Below are 18231 nucleotides of genomic sequence, written 5' to 3' on the forward strand. Positions count from 1 at the left end.
TCCATCCCGTTCCCCAAAATTCTTCCTGCCGCATCCTCTCACCCTGATTCCACTCTTCCTTTCATCCCACGATACCCACTCTAACACCCCATCCTGCTATTTTGCCTTTTGAACACCTCCCGGACGTCTCCCATCCCCTCCACCCCGGCTCCTATCACAGCCCGCATTTAGGACATCTCTCACCCCAATTATTGTCAAATGCCCAACTTGGCGCCTTGCCCCCAGTCTTCTCCCCCCAGTGCTACCCGGCTCTAAAACACCAATCTGTCACTCCTTTGCTTAAACCCCCACGGTGGCTTCCCCTCATGGGTAGCAGCTTCCTGCAGCCAGTGCGCGTGACAGTGGCGCTCACAGGAATTCCTCAGCGCTCTGGGCTGCTAAGCGGAGCCTGGACGGCAAGAACTCCTGAGCCGATGGCTTCCGGCCCGGAGCAGCCTCTCCCTTTCTATCAGGCTTCGGTTCTCTGCCGCGTGAGGAAGGGCAGAGGAGCACTGGCCCGAGGGAGCCCCTGCTAGTTCCAACGGTGGCTCGTGCGTCATCCAGGGTGTCACTCTGCAACGTCGGCTTCCGCTCGGAAACATCCCATCCCTCTGGAAGGAGCTTCCCTTTCTTCACCTGGGAAACTGCTGCCCTTCCTTTCAGATGACGTGCAAATATATCACTTTTTTCCCAGGACGTTTTCTTGGACTTTCATACCCCTCCTCATGCTCTCAAAATATTTTGTTTCAGGATGATCTCGTGTCAGCCTGCTCCCTCGGTAAGAGCAGAACAGAACCGCCTTGCTCGTCTTCCTATTATTCATCTGCGGCTGCGGAGGTCTTGCAGCCATCAGGTCCCGGGAACGAGAATGATGCAAGAGAACGAGGGCCAGGCTCACCTTTTTCACTTTTTTGGCCTAGACTTCAGGAAGGTTCATGGTCGCGTAACCCAGAAAAAGAGCTTTAGGAGAGGGGCGCTACAGGAGGATTAAATACAGCAAAGAAAAGGCCATTGCATTTGGTCTGATTACTGGAAGTCTTTGAACACAGGTTTAAATGGGATGGAAGTCGGGTCTGGAAGGACCGAGAATGAGAAAAAAATAGGAGTTAGATCCAAATCCCTTATCCATGATGTCTGAAGTTAAAGAATGGAAGAAAATGAAGGTTTACCGAGTTCCTTTGCTTCCAATTTCAACGGGTGTTGCAATTACATAAGACATTTATTTATACGGTGTCAAAGGAAACCAAGTTCAACATAGTATGCTCAGAGAAATCTGGCTTCCTTCCATATCGCCCCACTCCAGTGGTATCAATTTCCATTCATCTTTGGTTTATCTGTTTTTAAAATATAAACAAATGTAGGTGAGGTAGCATACTACACATTCTGTTCTGGTACTTTCTTCAGTTGATGTATGCTGGAGAGCTCTCCAAACCAGTATGTCATCTTCTGCTGCTACGTAGATCAACCACTTCCGGACCAACGGTTGAGAGCTGCTTCCAGCCCACTGTCATTACAAACAGCGCTGTGACGGGGAGCCTTGTGGACATGACCTCATATCTTTGCCAGCACTATCTCCAGGAATTTCACTTCTGTCCTCGCGTAATGGTCACAATCACCCTGTGTCACGGCCACTGGATCTCAGCTTATAAACTAAATGTAGCCTTTTAAAAATGCAATAAGCACTTTCACTCCTACCTTACCATTCTTCACCTAACATACCTCTCTTCTTAAAGAGAGAAGTTACTCTGCCAAGGAAAACAGCACAAAGAATAAACAAGGAGTTTAGTTTTATTTTCCCTGTGCATTTGCAAAACACTTAGGACCAACATAGGAAAAAAAAAACAAAACCTCCTGTGAAAAACATTACATTTAAGGGGAAAAAAAAGGCCTGAGAGGGATTAGTGCCTTAGCCCTAGGGAGCTACAGCAACTCTGATTGGTCCAAGGAACTGAAAAGATATTGGGAAGATAGAACAGGAGGCAAGAGAATGAGAAATTACTGAGGAAGAGGGCCTCGAAGTGGGCCACGAGGGGGAACTGGAGGCCGGGGAGTGGGCCGGGGTGGAGGGAGGGGCCCCCGCTGGTAGCCGTAGGGTGGGGGTCGTGGAGGCCCAGTGTATCCATGAGGAGGCATCAGTGGAGGAGGTCCACGCATCCCATGTGGAGGCATAGGACCTGGGTGACCTGCACAAAGAAAAAGAAAAGTCAGTCAAGGCAAGAAATAGGAAGTGTTGATGTTGGGCGAATGTATGGAGAACACCAACAGGGAGACCATGAGCAGAAATCTAAACAAAAGAAACGGCAGGGGACAGGGCTATGACAAGGGAAGAAGCTGCGAGACTACGATACTTGAGGATGAGGGAGGTGGCTAGAACCTACTCACCCATGGGAGATCCAAACGGAGGCCCTCGAGGGGGCATGCCCATTGGAGGAGGTCCGGGATGAGGCATTCCAGGTGGTGGTCGGGGTGGTGGCTGCCCCCCAGAGCCTGGGGGGCCAGCATGGGGGTGTCCTAAGCCATGAGGGCCATGGTGGGCCAGCTGCATCTGAGACATCCCTATGAGGACAAACACACAGAGAGAAAGGAGACAAAAGGAATATAGAGAGCAAAGAAAATGGACAAATGAAGGGCGCCTGGGTGGCTCAGTCGTTAAGCGTCTGCCTTTGGCTCAGGGCGTGATCCCAGAATCCTGGGATGGAGCCCCGTATCGGGCTCCCTGCTCTCCGCTGGGAGCCTGCTTCTTCCTCTCCCACTCCCCCTGCTTGTGTTCCCTCTCTCGCTGACTGTCTCTCTGTCAAATAAATAAATAAAATCTTAAGAAAAAAAAAGAAGAAAGAAAATGGAAAAATGAGAAAGGTTCTCACAAAATTGAGAAAGAAGTGATATCAGGAAGTATGGAAAATAAGACTGGTACAGAGTGCCCTTATCCTCAACCCCATTCCAAGGGTACAAACAAATCAACTACTCCCCCAATCAACTGCTCACCCACTTCACCTGCTCCTTCCATGATTTCGATGCTACATCAGTGCTGCAGAAGTATGTAACAAATGGACTGATTATTCCACTGACAGGATTTGCAAAGGTAGCAGAGACACTGTCTGAGCAAAGATTTCATTCTTAAGAACGAGTAAGAATTTTTAAGTGGACAAGACACTGGACTAGAACACCCCAGGCAGGAAACGTTAGTATGTGCAAATCACAGGGGCATCAAACAGCATAGTATGTTCGGGGAAAACCAGTGACTCCACAATAAAGAGTGGCATGTACTCATGGAAGTAACTGGCAGGTACCGATCACGAAAGCCAGAATGCAATGGTGACAAGTTTGGGTTTTACTAGGTAGGTAAAAGGGAGCAACCAAAGAATTCTGAGCAAGGATGTGTGAACATCTGTGTTTTAGAAAAATTACTCCGTGCAAGTGGATCAAAGATAGAGAAACTGAAGTAAAAATGTTAGAAAATTACTACAATAAATTAGGTGTGAAATAATGAGCATGAGGGGGCCTGAACTAGGGCACTGGCAGTGGGCCCCATGCCAGAAATATTAATAAGACTTGGTATCTAGAGTGGGGTGATAACGAAATAGTTTGAAATAGTTTCCAGATTTCTGAATTAAGCATTTGAAAAGAAGAATATTAGAGGAAGAACAGGTTTGAAGGGGAAGGTAGGAAAGTGGAGCTGTCCATCAGGCAGTAGAATTAAGGGTCATGGACCAGAGATACATATCTAGGAGGCATCAGTGCACAAGTAATGGAACAATGCAGAAAAGAGAACTAAATACAACTAGCTAAGTGGAGAGGAAAAAACAAAACAAAACACCCTATTAAGGTGGCTAAGATTAAGGAATCAGACATAGGTGAAGAATCCAGAAAAACCAAGGGACAACATATTCAAAAGGGACGACATACCCAGTTTCAGGTACACCAAAGGGCAAACCAGATAAGGAATGGAAGCAGCCCCTAGATCTGGCAATTAGGTTACTGCTTTGGGGTAGAAGTCAGATGAGAGTAATGAAGTAAAAGTTAAAGGGGAAAAAAGCAAGTACAGTTACACCCTTTGGAAAAACATAAGAAACGGAGACAGGGTGATAGTTGTTAAAGTAAACAGAGAGCAGCACTTTGTGTTTATAAACTAATGTCTGAGGAAAAGTGGAGCTCTGGGACTATCTATTATTATTATTGCTGAGGGACAAGGGCAGCACCGTAAGTGGCAATAGAGCCCCTCCGCCAGGTTCATTCCTCCCTTCCACAGCAAAGAACACCCACCTGGATGGGGCATCCCACCCGGAGGGAATGGGTGAGGATGTGAGTGTCCGTGTCCAGGATGTCCAGCCCCTGGGGTTCCTGCTGATGGTGGGCCATGTCCTCCAGCCCCAGGAGGCATAGGTGGTGGCGGCATGGCTGGCGGTATCCCAGGTGGAAGGGCTCCAGGAGGCGGCACTGGGGGTGGGAAGGACCCAGGAGGAGGCATGCCTACAGAGAAAATGGAAGAAGAGTTAATGACAGTAAGGAGAGATATCTTTAGAGAGCCTGTTCAATCTGGCCTCTCTTCCCTTCCTCCCGGGTCTCTAAAGTCAGAAGCAATACTAGACAACTCTAAACAACTTCAGCCTCAAGTCAACAACTTTCCTCCCCACAACAACTGTTGCCCCTCACTCCCTTTCTCATCACCTACTGACTCCACATCGTCCCCTTTTATCCATTATTTTCCCTTCCTCCTGCCTGACCCCCACCATACCCCAAACCCAAGCCAAAAATATTTTGAATAAAAGCTTTACCTGGTGGAGGAAGCCCAGACCCCAGTGATGATACCACAGGATTGGGGGCTGAGGGTGGAGGGGGTGCATCTGCAAACAGCTGATGAGGGCGGTCGGCCTGGGAGAGCGGGTTCTGGGCTGCCAGAAGTCGTTCAGCTGCTGAGCCATGGCGCTCACCCTTGGAGTCCTTCTTGAAGGCATAGGACACAGTGATAGGGCGGTTACACAGATACTGCCCATTCATGGCCTCGATAGCTGCATCCGAAGCATCAAATGAAGCGAAATTAATAAAGGCATAACCTTTGGAGTTGCCTGTATCAGGGTCCCGCATAATCTTCGGGGTTTGTAAGATGACCCCAAAGGCGCTGAAAGTATCATAAAGCAGCTTCTCATCAATCTCCGGGTCCAGATTGCCAATGAAAATATTGGCCCCCACATCCAGGTTCTTGTTGTGAGCTGATGCCTTGTTCACCCGTATTGGCTTCCCATAGAGTTTGATCATGTTCATGATCTTAATGGCATAGTCAGCATCTTCCTCACTCAAAAATTCCACAAAGCCATAGCCTGGTAAGTAGAAGAATGGAGATTAACAACTTAAGTGAAGTGATTCAAAATGGGGTATAATTCATTCACCTTCCAAAGCACAAAGAACATGAAATAACCACCTCACTTCAATGGGGGAATGGTTCCAGAAGCAAACTGTAAGCTATGCTTAAAAGGAAAAAATCTACAGATGATTCATTCCAAAATAGCTACGAAAACTGCTGGAACCCTCCAGAAGTTTGTGCCCCCAGTACGTAAACACACCTCTTTTGTCATGTACTCACCTTGGTGCTGACCTGTGACTCTATCCTTTGGCATGTGGGTGTTGACTACTGGCCCTGCCTGGAGAAATAGCTCCCACAGCAGTGGTTCGCTAACTTTCTCGTCCAGGCCCCCGACATAGACAGTAGCATCTAGAGGATAGAAAGAGATTAAGGCAGGGATGAGGTAATGACAGGAAACAAGGAGGTAACAGGCGGGGGGATTGGGAGTGGAGATGGGGTATTGGAGCAAAAAAGAAAAAAATAAAAGATTTAGTCCTTACACTTCCCTCATTCCAGAGCTAGAGAAACTTCTTCAGTCTAACTGAAGCTTCTGCTGCAATTTCTCTGTAAATTCCTTTGTTTCTGTTTTTTGTTTGTTTTTGTTTTATTTAATGGTAAGGCAGAAGGGGTTGGACAGAGCATCACACCTACAGGCCTCAGCCCGCACCCGGCCACCCCGCCCCCAGCAGGCACGGGGGCCGGTCTCCCGACCTCCAGGGGGATCCGATCTCCCGCCCCGGCAAAAACACTGCTGGTCCCAGTCGAGGCCTCCTAGCCCCCCTGGGCCCATTCCCGGCTCGTCCCCTCCAATCACCCTGGTTCCGCTCGGAGATCGGCCCGGCCGCCATGGCGAAAGAGCTCCCGCCGTCTCCAGGCAGCAATCCCGCCCTCTGACCGCTGTCACTACTTCCACTTCCGGGGCGAAGGCGGTCGAGAGGGTGGTGGGCGGGGCCGTGGCGGGGGAGGAGCCGGAAGCGGCCGCGGCCATCTTAGGAGCTGCGGGGATGACGCAACTCGTGGAAGCGGCTTTCCGGGTCCTGTGCAAGGTTGCGGCTGCGAGCGGTCAAAGCGGGGAAGGCGGAATGGAAATGCCCAGCCCCTCTTAAGGCAGTGTTAGACGTTAAAGGATCACAGTGTTCCCAAAAACGTAAATTCGAAAGCTAAAAGAACAACTTTAGTTTTTTAAATATTTTGTTGGCACTTGATCCTTCCGTTCCCCGGAGAAGGGTGTGCTGAGGGAACCACCCCCGTCCCAAGGATTCGGCTGCGTTAGGGCGCGGAGGCGGCCCTCCACCCTGGCCCGCAGCCTTGGGGCAGGGGCGGCGCCAGCCCCAGCTTGAGCTTGAGTCGTGTCTTTGTTCCTCAGGGAAGAGGGTTGCGGAACGTCTGAGCTGGGTTGACGTCCGAGCTCACCTAGTCCTATTGCTTGGAGGGTGATGGAAACCTGAGGCTCAGAGATGAAGTGTGACCAAAGCTGAGGGATGGTTGACATTGGAGCCCAGAGGCTCAGTTTCAAGCACCAGAACACCCCGGGCCCAGCAACAATGTCTTGGTATGCTCTTTGCCCCATCTTTTCTAAAAAGATGCCTGTGGACTTCGCCTGACGTATCCCCATATTTCCTTAACGATAATATGGTGGGTCCCATCCTCTCCCGGTTCATACCGATCAATTTCTTACCTAGGATCTTTTATTCAGACACAAGAGATAATGCCAGCAATGTGTATAAATACTGTGCTTTAATGAACTCCTTAAATAGAAATGTCACTACAAAATATACAATTGGAGGAGACTGGGGGCCTCCCATACCCACCCATAGAAAACTAAAGGGAAGAAACAGAAATGGGAATTAAGGAAGCAGCAAGAGGAGGTAAGGATGAGTTCTGCAGACCATCTTGTTAGAACTGATGAACAGCATCTCTCATCTCACAGCTTAACAGCTGGATATCCAAAGGCATAGAATTGCCTTGAAAAAAACAAAGGTAATTGTATTCTGGATTGCTTTTGTTTCTTAATTCCTCAAATCATAAGAAACATATCTCAAGGAACGAAACAGGACAGGGCAAGAGTTGGGAGAAGGTTAGTACCACCCAACTGCAATGGAAAGTCAGGTCAGTGAGCTCGTTGAGGGTGGGAGTGTCAAAAGCTGAGACAGTAAGACCAGACAGGAAAAATTGGAGGATTAAAAAGAACCCTCCCTCACCCCAGACCACCCTCTGCCATGCCCATTAAAAAAAACAGCAATTTCAATGGGATTGGGAGAGAATGGTATTTGGATCTCTTTTCTTGGAATGATCCTCAGGAGATACTCTTGGTGTCCATCTCCTTAAAAGCTCCTGAAGATGGGATAGCTCATCCTGGAGGCCAGAGATTGTGGGTGCTGAGAGGCCTTTCTGTGGCGGGGTTAGAGAGAGGCAGAGAGGATATTATTACAGCTCTAGTTCCCTGTTTCTGAGATCTGTCCACTACTCTGGCATCTTTTTTTTTTATTATTATTACTATTATAATTGACATACAATATCCTATTAGTTTCAGGTACACATCTTGGTAATCTTTTTATACTTTCACAAGATTTTCTAAAATTATACTTTTATACTTCTATAAAATTTTATAAAATTATACTTTTATATAATTTTTATACAAAAATTATCTTTTTATATATACAAAGTGATCCCCGTGATAAGTCTAGTTCCCATCACCTCTGGCATCTTTAATGCTCTTTCTCCCTCCAGCTATGCCCTAGGTTCTACTTGACTTGAACCACAAGCAGTCTTTCCCATACATACACCACATTCCCAAATCTATTCACTCCGATACCAACAAGAATGGTACTTCACTCCTCAATCCCCCCAGCCCTTTGCTTTTCTAGCTCCTAAAAACATCTGGTTTCTCCCAGAACATTTGGTTTAGCAGCCAAGCCCCTTCTCCCACTCCCAATCCCTATCCCTGTCTTCCCTCCTCACCTGGACCTCAGGCCTTCCCCTCAGGTAGCAGCGTCTCCACAGCCTGATCTGGGGTCCCAGGTATCCAGGCAGCAGCAACCCTGGGGGTAAAGGGCAAGCTCCCCAGTGTGAGGGGAGCCCCCACTCCTGATCAGCCAGGCTTTCAGAGGAGATAGCAGGTCGAGGAAGCCAACGAGAAGAGACTGCCAGCAGGGAGGGACTGTCCCGCCAAGGACAGAGCTGATTCAGGGGGGTCAGGACCCCTCTGGAGAAAAGCCACACAGAACTGGGGGGTCCAGGAACCATGAAGCTTGGCTAAAGGGAAAAGAGAAATCAACTGGCAACCTAGAAACCAGATGACCCCACTTTCACCAAACTGGGTCAGGAAGGAATGTCTAGCTGCCACCTACTCTCACTGCATTAGTGATCAAACTACAGGACTCCCCCTCCCCCCACTGAGAACTCTTTATCTACTCTCCTCATTAGGCTTCAAACTAGGCCTCAGCTCTGATTAAAGTCAATTTTAGGGAAACTTATAAAATGTGTGTAAGAAAGGGGTTGCCTGGGTGGCTCAGTCAGTCAACCATCCAACTCTTGATTTCAGCTCAGGTCATAATCTCAGGGCTGTGAGATCCAGACCCACATCCAGTTCCGCACGTGCTCAATGGGGAGTCTGCTTGAGATTCTCTCTCCCTCTGCCCACTCCCCACCACCCCCCCCCTGCCGCTGGCATTCACATGCCCTCTCTCTCTCTCTAAAATAAATAAATCTTTTTTAAAAATGTGTATAAGAGATAGAAAAACTTAGATGAGGACAAGAAGGATCCCCTCTGTACTATTCTAAGATTTCTGCCTTCCTGGAGATAGTCAGGGACTTCTAAGTGACAGCTACAGAAGTGTGGGGCAGCTTTCCCTGGGGAACTCAGACACCATGTCTTTCCACTTCTCCCTATCTAGTAGGATGAGCCTGTCAAGTGAATTTAGGAAGTGTAGACACCTCACCTGCTGTCTAAGCAGCCAGGAATCTGGGCAGTGTTCCGGGTCATAGCCAGGATTATGGAACTGTAATATCTGTTCACTGCTGTAGCGTAAATCCCAGTCCCAGACAGACAGCTGCAGGTTAACAGAGTTCCCAGCAGGGGGTTGGGAGTACCCTGGGGTACAGATTTGTGTATAGGAGTTGAACTGGACAGAGGAAACAAGAAAAAGGATGGTTAAACAAACAAAAAAGTAATCCTTCCCCCAAGTCTGGAGAGAAATCATGAAAACCTCACCTCTTCCTCTGGGAATCAGATGTAGGGTGAAAGTCCAGTCGTGAGAATGAGCACCAACCCCCCCCCCCTTTCCCACCCACAGACCTCACTTTTCATAAATCAAGACTAAACTTCAGAGGGCATTTCTCAAGGAGAAGAAAAGACAGCTCAAAAATGGAAGTCACTGACCTGTCCACTCTGCTTTCCGCGCTCCCAGGGAGTATCTCTCAAGAATGTGAGAGTGTCAGGAACCCTGGCACTGTCATGAAGAGCAAGAAGGAAAAACTCTGAGAATTCAAACTCAGCTGGAAACTGATGGAGGAGCTGCCAGACGCAATCAAGGAAGAGGAGAAACACTGGAGCCTGAGAAGAGGGAAAATGAGAGGTTAGAAGGGAGTGTAGGCACCTGAAGGGGGAGGATGACAAAATGATGGGGGACAAGGGACACAGCCAACAGGGCCGCTAAGGACAGGAATAGAAATATGGATTAAGGGTAGTAGGGGGTTGTGGTGCCTCTTTCATCTAGGTCTCCCTTCAAGCTCAACCTAATCTCGGGATCCTTCTAACCCAATTTTACTTTCAGTGGATTGTACTATATAGTTTTCTCATCCCCTTACATCTTTAGTAATAACCTTCCCCCAATACCCTCCCCCATATGATCTTACCTCTTCACTGGCTCCTGTTACCCCAAGTCGGGTCAGGAAGGGATGTCCAGCTGCCACCCACTCTCGCTGCACTAGTGATTGGAAGCCAAGCAGTGTTCGGGCTTCCGGAGCTGAAAGCAGCTGGACGAGTGAAGAGAGGAGGCCGTTGAAATCACGATCACCGCGCTCTGGGTGACAAAGAGGGAGAGGGGACAAAGAAAGAGGAGCCAAGAAACTAGGGCAGAATAAAATGAGAAAAGGAAACATGGCAAGAAGAGAGGGACACCGAGGAGAAAAGTTTTGGTTAGGTAGGATTGAGAGGGCAAATAGAAGTGAAGAGAAAATAAAGACCTTGAATGATTCAGTTCATAGACTCCACCTGGATAGAAATACCCAGCTTCACGTGTAGGAGGCAGAATCATAAATCTCAAACCAGCTTCCACATTGTCCTTCCCACTCCAACCCAGTCACCATCCACTGATAGAAGGATGAGAACAGAAGGCGAGGAACCCTGCTGTTAAGGACCACAAGCTGTAGTAACACTACAGCTGGGAGTAGTCCTACCACTACTGGGAGGCAGGGGTAGCACTGAAGGATGAGTTAGGGCCCAGGGGTAGTCCTAGTAACAGGAGAGGAGGACCCTAGTGCTAGACGGGGACAAGGAAGACTTACAGATCTTCCTCCCAGTTGGGTGGGTAAAGGAAAAAGGAAGGAATGGAGTAGGTTAACCCAAGAAACTCACCTTGGAGTACTACAGACCGAACCCTGGATGTCACTAAGACTGAGATGTCACTGGCCTTTCGAAGACAAGACCTGAGGGGGCAGATGAGGAAGAGGAGAGAAGAATGATAAGCCTGGAAGAAGGGAGTAATGGGTCATGGGATGGAAAAGAGACAGACTCTAAAATTCTGCCTGTTCTCCTTCTAAGGAGCAGCAAGTAAGAGTCTTCTTGGGATACCAAAGAGAAGAATTAATGGAAGGCCATTTAGGAATTCAAGTTAACAGAAGGTTGGGGAGGGCTAGAAAATGAGGGAGTACCTGACATAATCCAACCATCGTGTTCCTTCCAGGGCTGAGAGCCATTTCTCCTCAGCTGCAGATGAATCTGAGAGAGAGTAGAGGGGTCAGAAGGACAAAGAGATCGGGAGAACTAGGGATTTATGATTCAGGGTCTGCAGCCTGAGGGTTAAGAATAAGTGGGGTAGTGGTTACACAGGACTGGGGGTAGAAATGAACAGTAACTGTAAATGGCCATGAGGTTACTACAATTAAATTGTGGTGACAGTTGTACAACCTTGTAAATGTAATAAAATTCACCTAACACTTAAGATGGGTGAAGGGTGGATTTTATGGTATGTAAATTACATCTCAACAAAGCTGTTAAAACAAAATAACACACTGGGGACAGGAAGACAGAAAATCAGTGAGTCTGTGGGAGATGGGATTTGACTAGAAAACTGTGGATCTTTGGCTTAAAGGATTACTCATCTGTAACAGGCAAAAGGGTAAACCAGGTTAGGATCAACAGACCTAGGGGTGGGGGTGGGGGTCAGAGGTTATCTCACCAGGCAGGCAGAGGGCCCTCAGCTTCAAGTGGGCAAGTTGGACATCTGTAAGACTAGGCAGCTCATCCACGGTGTCCACCAGGACAACATCTGAATGCCCAGCCTGGAGCATCGACTCCACTGCTCTGGAGGGGAAGAAGTCACAAAGTAAGGGAACAAGTCTGTCCTGAACCTCCAACCCTTGATTCTACTCATCCAACCTGCCCTCACCTGATATGCTCCTTGTTAGGGTCGCTGGCTGTATAGAAGCCACCGCAGCGGAGAAGATCACTGCCCCCAGGGTGATGCCAGGACAGACGCTTCAGACAGTGGGAGGTTAGGATCACCAGGGAGAAACTCCTAGCCCCACCCTATCCTGCCCCCACCCCATCTCCCTCCACAATGACCCCCCTGACCTCCCATAACCATCTAATCCCCCACCATCACCCTGGCCCCCACACTGACCGGTCCACGGCCCTGATGGAAGTGGCCAAATGCTCTCCTGACCTCACTGTCCAGGGTTCGCTTAGGGACCCAGAAGTAACGGGGGAGGCTGTGAAATTGAGAGTTACAGTCACAGCTTGGCTCAGTGAGCTCATTATAATGCAGACCTGTCATTACAAGGAAGTTGCTTAGGAGGGGATTATCTCAAGGGACCTCAGGTTTAGAGATCTAGGCAGTAAGGGGGAGAGCTCTGTGGATATCCTAAGAGTCTATAGAGTTTGTGGCCAGTCCTAGCTTTAGAGGATCTGAGAACTGTGGGAAGACTGGGAGGGCAGCAGGGGTTGGGATGGACTGGGGAATTACCTGGTGGCTACGTCGAACCTCTCATTGACAGTGCTGACCCTCCAGCCCCTGGCCCCCTGCTTTTTCCGCTCAGTCTCCCAGTCTTCTGATGTCTCCAAGAGGGGAATAGGTGGTTTTCTGGACCCTGAACTCTGGCCTAGAGCAGGAATGAAGCACAGAAAAGAAGGAAGAGGAACCAGAGAGAGCTTCTCAGCTCTATTATCTTCAGCCAGCCTCTGCTCTTTCAGATTCTTTACCCTTTCCCTACCCTAAATCACCCTCACTCACCAGCCTTGCTCAGGGATATCCCTGCATACTGTTGGGCTTGACTGCTCTGAGCTCTGGCTTGGACAATGGCACTGGTCACCTGTGGAGGAAAGGGCATCCCAGCCTTTTGGCTCAGACTGAAGAAGTGAAGAGAAGGAAATGGGACCCACGTGTTGCTCAACTGTCTTAGCCACCAATAGAGAAGAACAGAGAAGACTGTCCCTAAGCAAGGGAGCTTCCACAGGTGGTGGGGACTGGGGTCAGGAGAACACGTCCAGAACCACAGAATCAAAGAATGTCAGTTCTGGGAGGAATCTCTGGAACAGTTTCATCCAGCCCTCCCTGTTTTTCAAAGGAAGAAACTTGCCCACTGTCACCATCCTGACAATGGGCAGTGCCAGGCTAGAATTCAAGCCCCTTACTCTCATTATACTATCCTTTATCCCAGCCTTTTAGCCTCTCCTTGAAGAGAGAAGCAGACAGAATGATGAGAGGGGTCCTAGGAGATAGGGGAGTAGTAGGAATGCCAAGAAAAGGATCCCAAGGTTCTAAGGGGAGGAGGAGTCTTTGGGTTGAAGGCCTCTTACCTGAAAGGCCTGAGGCTCTAGTCCTCCAGCCTCAAAAGCAACTCTGAGCAGCCGGAAGTCTCGGCCATGAATGAGAATCTCCTCAGGGATAAATTTAAGTGGGGACCCTGGACGGAGGAGCTGGACTCTGGACAGGCCGCTCACTGAAGTCAAGAGTTAGAAAGCAGTGTAGCCATGGATCAGGGTCCCTCTGCAAGGAAGTCTTCCAGCCCATCCCACTCCATCCCTGCTGCCCTCTGAGAATAGAGGAAGGATGAGGCCTTCACCAACGCCTCACCTCCCCCGCCCCCCACTCACCAGCCTCTAATCGCCCAATGTTGACCAGGACAAAATCATATTCACTGCTCAGGGGAGTCTCCTAGAGGGAGCACATGACTGATGTTAAAGCCATCTGAAATCTTGCTCATTGTCCTACCTTGGCAATCCCTAACCTCCCTGGAGATAATCCCGACAACCCCTTAAGCATAACTCTCCCTGTCTCACTTGTCTAAAACCTTCTAGACTTCCCAATCCATTTCTCATAGTCCTTTCCATTGCCCTAACCATCTCACCTGACTCCGTTGCCATCCACAAGGCTGGAAGGAGACCCTCAAGTTGGTGCAGATCAGGGTTCCAGACAATTCAGGTTCCAGCCCCTTCCTCACCCCTGGGGCCCATGCTAGGATCTGCTCCCCTACAGGGGAAGGGGGGAAGCCAGGTTGTGACTATTCCCAGTGTCACCCACACTGGTAATCACCTACTCCTCTGAGACAGGAGGATGTAAAGAGGGAAGCTTAAGATCCTCCCCTAACTTCACTAGGACAAAAGCTTAGGAGAAAACCATTTGTATTCTTTTACTCTAGAGCCTAGAATAGTGCCTGGCACAGAGTAGGCACTCAAATACTTCTTGAATAAGTAAATGAGAAAAGAGACTAACAGAGTCAGAAAACAGGGACCGTCAAGGTCCACACTCCTAGCCAGCTCTGACAGAGAAGAGAGCAAGGCTCAGACAGAAGCACTTTGAGCAAGGAGAGGAATACAGAGGTACCTTTGGTGAGGTTTGAAGCAAAGTTTGAGCAGAATGAAATTTGGAAGAGTCTTTGGAGATTGGAAGTATCAGAAGGGAGTTATTACCTGGGAGGCATCCCGAGGCCAGGTGACTACCAAGCTGACAACTCCTGGGCTCCAGCGTCCCAGTCCTCCGGACAGACTTTGGCCCAGAGAGCTGTGAAGGGTATAGGGTTAATCCCCAGGCCTCTCCAACCCCGGAATCTAGGATTACCTCAGCAGCCACCGTTGGAGGCCTACACTCAGACTCTCAGGGGGAAACTGAGATCAGCAGCTTCGGGGAGCTTAGGACCCAGTTGGCAGACAGTAAAGGGAGGGGCTGGTTAATGGATAATGAGACAATGAACTTGAGACTGTGAAAAAGCCCAAGCTCCATCAAGCGAAGTGGATCTGGGACACACCCTCCTCTTCTAGCTCCTTCCCTAGCCCCCCTTTTATCCGCACATCCTCCTCATTCACACCCTCCTGCCCACGGTGCCCTTCCCTCCCAAGCCCAAGTCTCCTCTCCTTACCCCCATGTCTGGCTCCGCCTTCTGGGGGGCGATGTTGAAACTCTGGCCCCGACCCCCCCACCACATTTCTCTGGCTCCATCCGGGGATGGAGCAGTGAAGGGTGGGAAACCTTGAGGATGCTCAAGCCCCTTAGGGAGAGGCTGAATCTTATAGTCGAGAAGAGAGAAGTCAGGGAGAGGGGCAGGGCACAGCACCAGGGAAAGGAGCGTTTGAGGTGCACGGAGCACGATTAGGGGTCTTTTGAAAGGTGTGTCCAACCCAGCAAGAGGAGGCTCCTCGGAAACTTCAGTCGACTCTGGAGAGGGCGGGAGAGATGCCCAGCCCCTTAAAGGGGAATACACACAGTTTTGGAAAAGTGGAGGAGCCTGGAAAAGGTGAGGGAAAAGTGGGTAACGGGGGGAAAACATACCCAGATTCTTTTCCCAGTCCCATATCCTATGCTCTTTCTGTTCACAAGCACTGGAAACTATTTGAGGGGAGCAGTAATGCCGAGTATTAACCTGGAATAATTTGGGCTCAGGTTTTTTGTCTTCTTAAAGGGGGTGGTGCGGTGGGAGGAATGCAAAAGCAGTTCAGGCTTCCTTGCTGCCTCCCCAGACACAAGGGAAATTGGGCCTCAGGGGATTTTTGCCTGGGAAGGCCCAAGAAATGAGGGAGGGGAGTTAAAGCATTTTGAATATCATTCCCCAGACAGCATGAAACATACCTCATGTGGAGGATGCCCTGAGAAAATTGGGGAGAGAAATTGAAGTATCTCCGGGATGCAGACAAGTACAGGTGTGTTCATGGGCAAGTTCTGGGGGTGGGGGTAGGCCCAGGGAAGAGATCTTGCTACTTAACCCAACACACACACAGACACACACACCAGTGGGAAACCAGAGCCCATTCCAGCTACATGAGCCCTCCCTCCAACCCAAACACCAGATCTCCAAATTAATGATTCATGTTCAGGACCTTCAAAGCTGAGGGCTGGAAAGCTCTATCAGTTCAACAGCCCCATCTCCCACCATCCTTCCTGCAACCCGAGCAGCAGAGGTGGGTGGGGAGGACCCTAGGAGGGAAATAAAGGAACTGCAGTTGATGGTGCCTGGATAGGAAGCAAAAGTCTGCACTTAGATGCGAAAAAGACGGGAAATGAAATACAAAATAAGGGTTAATGAGCTGCTGTTTTATTGATTTTGAGTCTGTACAGAGGCAGCAGACCTTCGGTGGGGGCCCCAGTTTTCCAAAGAGACACTCAACTCTCTCCTCCTCTCAGCACACACCCCCTTCCGGCCTCAGCTGTAAAAGTTCCCTGTCTTGGCCGCTACTGTGGAAATAGTAAAGATATTGTGAGACAGGAAGTTAATTTGGAACAAAGAGGCATACACCTGCTAGGAAGGTGGCCCAGAAGCCTTACTCTAGTCCTAAAAGCTCCCAAGCACCCCCAACCCCACCTACTTTCCATGGGCCTCAATCTCTTGGGAAGAAATACTTCCCAAGGTCTCTTGCACTAGGAAGAGCTGTGTCCCACAACTTTAAAATCCCTTTCCCCATTTTCCTTCTCCCCACCACCCTTCATTCAAGAGCCTCATTCTATCCTTAATATTTTGAGGTATAGCAGCAGCAGAGGAATCCAGAGGAAAAAAACATCAGGGGAATGGGGGGAGGTGGAAGGGAGAAAAAAGTGGGTGACTTGGATGAGCAGAGGAATGTAAAGGGGCAGCAGCTGAGGGCTAAGTAATAGGAGGGACCAGGACTCTCAGCACCCCCACACCAGTGGAGGTTTCAGTGGATGAAAGGAGGGATGCCGAAGCAAGGGGCTGTATCAGATTTTTCCATTTTCAGAATCCTGGTCTGGTTGCAGGTTTGTGCCAAGAGTGAAGGCTGCTGGGAGGGGCAGCTGGAGGAGGGGGGTGGAGCTGAGTGACTCACGAGATGAGTCACAGATCCAGTTATAAGCACAGAAAGAGGCCAACGTCCTCCCCACCCCCCACCGCTCTCCAGTCACCCTCAGCCAGCTTCCGCTCCTCTTTCCTACCGCCCCTAACCCACGTGGCCGGTGAAGGGCGGTGGCATGGAGAAAGTCTACATGAGGACGTCATAATAAATATTTTGTTAAACTACTTAAGTATGGGACAAAACACCCTGAGATTTGCAGGCTGGGTACCTACAAAGTGAAACAGACAGGAGTGCCTGTGTGACTCACTGAAACTGCAGCTGAAGGGTCTGCAGGGAAAGGAAATTAGAAAAATCTGGGGTGCAGGTGATTCCAGGCCGGGAAGGGGCTTCCAATTCTGTCTTCTCATCTGGTGTCTGGGGCACTGACTGCTTGGAGAAAGACAACAACAAAGAGTCGAGAGTAACTGGTGTCAGAGTAAGTCGGGGAGTCATCTCTGAAGCGTCGTAATGGGAAAGACAAATGTGACTGGAACCTTGGATGTGTGGCTGTTTAGAAAAGAGACCATTTGGAACCAGCTCCATTTTTCCTGCCTCTGTATCACTTCCCAAATACACAATATGAAGTCATTGCTAACTTTTGTTTTATTGGTCTGTGAGCTTTAGTTTCGCTTGAAAAGAAACTGAGCCAGGAAGAGAGGGAGAGTACTTCCCTCCAGGCCCTGTACAGCACCATGTTTCACACCACCCCACTCCATAAAGACTTTGAATCTTTAAAAAAAATTTTTTTGATATAATTTTTATTTTGTTGATAGAATCCAGTATGAGGGAAAAACTTTTGATTAAATCTTGTAACTCCCAATAAAATGAGCACAGATTAAGGTAGGAATTTGGAGACCTATCCTATAGTTTACTTGCTCCATCAGGGCTGGGGTGGGGAATGTAGGGTGAAAGGGTAGCACTGTCTTAAAAGGGGGAAAATAAGAAGCCCAAATATTTCCCCTCTCCAATAAAAACCTCAGTAGGTACCCCAATGCCCTGGATTAAAGGAACTAAGTGCACTTATTTGAGCCTGAGAGATACCATCCCTCGGCCAGGGCTAGGATCTGCCTGCCCCTTCACCCACATATCCCTCCTTAACCAAGACATTTTTGCTCATTTTGGGTGTACATCATGTACCCCTCTCCTCCCCTCTCCCCAGCACAGTAATTGCATGGGCTTGCCTCTTCCACCCCCTCATCTTCCCAAAATACCACAAACCAACCAGAGTCTGTTTTCATTTCCCAGGCATTACTCCTTCACCCTCCATCCCACACAACCGCCCCCCCCCCAAGAATAAAGCAAAACAGTCTTTACTCATCCCTACAGAAAAACATCCATTGACTCAGGGCCCCTCATCCTTAGAATGGAGAATTTTTTTTTTAATGCCTCAATATATAGTTACCTTCCCAAA

General features: G+C 49.1%; 2 protein-coding genes across 5 annotated transcripts; both read right to left on the reverse strand.

The window, feature by feature from the left end:
- Positions 1–1749: 1749 nt before the first annotated feature.
- Positions 1750–6258, reverse strand: SF3B4 (splicing factor 3b subunit 4). The gene is made up of 6 exons (XM_002930227.4): positions 6135–6258; positions 5561–5689; positions 4755–5297; positions 4243–4449; positions 2362–2535; positions 1750–2162 (listed from the first exon to the last, which is right to left on the reverse strand). The coding sequence occupies exons 1-6, from the start codon at positions 6166–6168 to the stop codon at positions 1975–1977; spliced, it is 1275 nt and encodes a 424-aa protein (XP_002930273.2). The 5' UTR covers positions 6169–6258; the 3' UTR covers positions 1750–1974.
- Positions 6259–6350: 92 nt separating this feature from the next.
- Positions 6351–18196, reverse strand: MTMR11 (myotubularin related protein 11). 4 transcript variants are annotated; one of them, XM_011216977.3, is made up of 17 exons: positions 14900–14965; positions 14454–14544; positions 13892–14013; positions 13638–13698; positions 13341–13483; positions 12775–12853; positions 12508–12643; positions 12166–12253; positions 11932–12020; positions 11722–11846; positions 11195–11261; positions 10899–10969; positions 10178–10344; positions 9702–9875; positions 9262–9444; positions 8282–8575; positions 6351–7711 (listed from the first exon to the last, which is right to left on the reverse strand). In XM_011216977.3, the coding sequence occupies exons 1-17, from the start codon at positions 14963–14965 to the stop codon at positions 7565–7567; spliced, it is 2103 nt and encodes a 700-aa protein (XP_011215279.1). In that variant the 3' UTR covers positions 6351–7564. The 4 variants fall into 4 exon arrangements, with proteins under 4 accessions (XP_011215279.1, XP_019648613.1, XP_019648612.1 ...); XM_019793053.2 differs by lacking the exon at positions 13892–14013 and having other exon boundaries at positions 6353–7711; positions 14900–18196; XM_019793054.2 differs by lacking the exons at positions 13638–13698; positions 13892–14013 and having other exon boundaries at positions 6352–7711.
- Positions 18197–18231: the final 35 nt, after the last annotated feature.

The sequence above is a fragment of the Ailuropoda melanoleuca genome, chromosome 2 (genome assembly GCF_002007445.2).
Source record: "Ailuropoda melanoleuca isolate Jingjing chromosome 2, ASM200744v2, whole genome shotgun sequence".
Taxonomy (NCBI): Eukaryota; Metazoa; Chordata; class Mammalia; order Carnivora; family Ursidae; genus Ailuropoda; species Ailuropoda melanoleuca.

Excerpts from the sequence above, each read along its gene's own strand:
- SF3B4 (XM_002930227.4), bottom strand. The coding sequence starts at position 6,168 with ATGGCGGCCGGGCCGATCTCCGAGCGGAACCAGG. Across the intron at positions 2,536-4,242 it reads GGGTGGGATGCCCCATCCAG|GGATGTCTCAGATGCAGCTG; the intron begins GTGGGTGTTCTT and ends TTGTCCTCATAG. Across the intron at positions 2,163-2,361 it reads TCCGTTTGGATCTCCCATGG|GTCACCCAGGTCCTATGCCT; the intron begins GTGAGTAGGTTC and ends TTCTTTGTGCAG.
- MTMR11 (XM_011216977.3), bottom strand. The coding sequence starts at position 14,965 with ATGTGGTGGGGGGGTCGGGGCCAGAGTTTCAACATCGCCCCCCAGAAG. Across the intron at positions 14,545-14,899 it reads AGGCGGAGCCAGACATGGGG|CTCTCTGGGCCAAAGTCTGT; the intron begins GTAAGGAGAGGA and ends TACCCTTCACAG. Across the intron at positions 12,021-12,165 it reads TCCATCAGGGCCGTGGACCG|CGTCTGTCCTGGCATCACCC; the intron begins GTCAGTGTGGGG and ends CACTGTCTGAAG.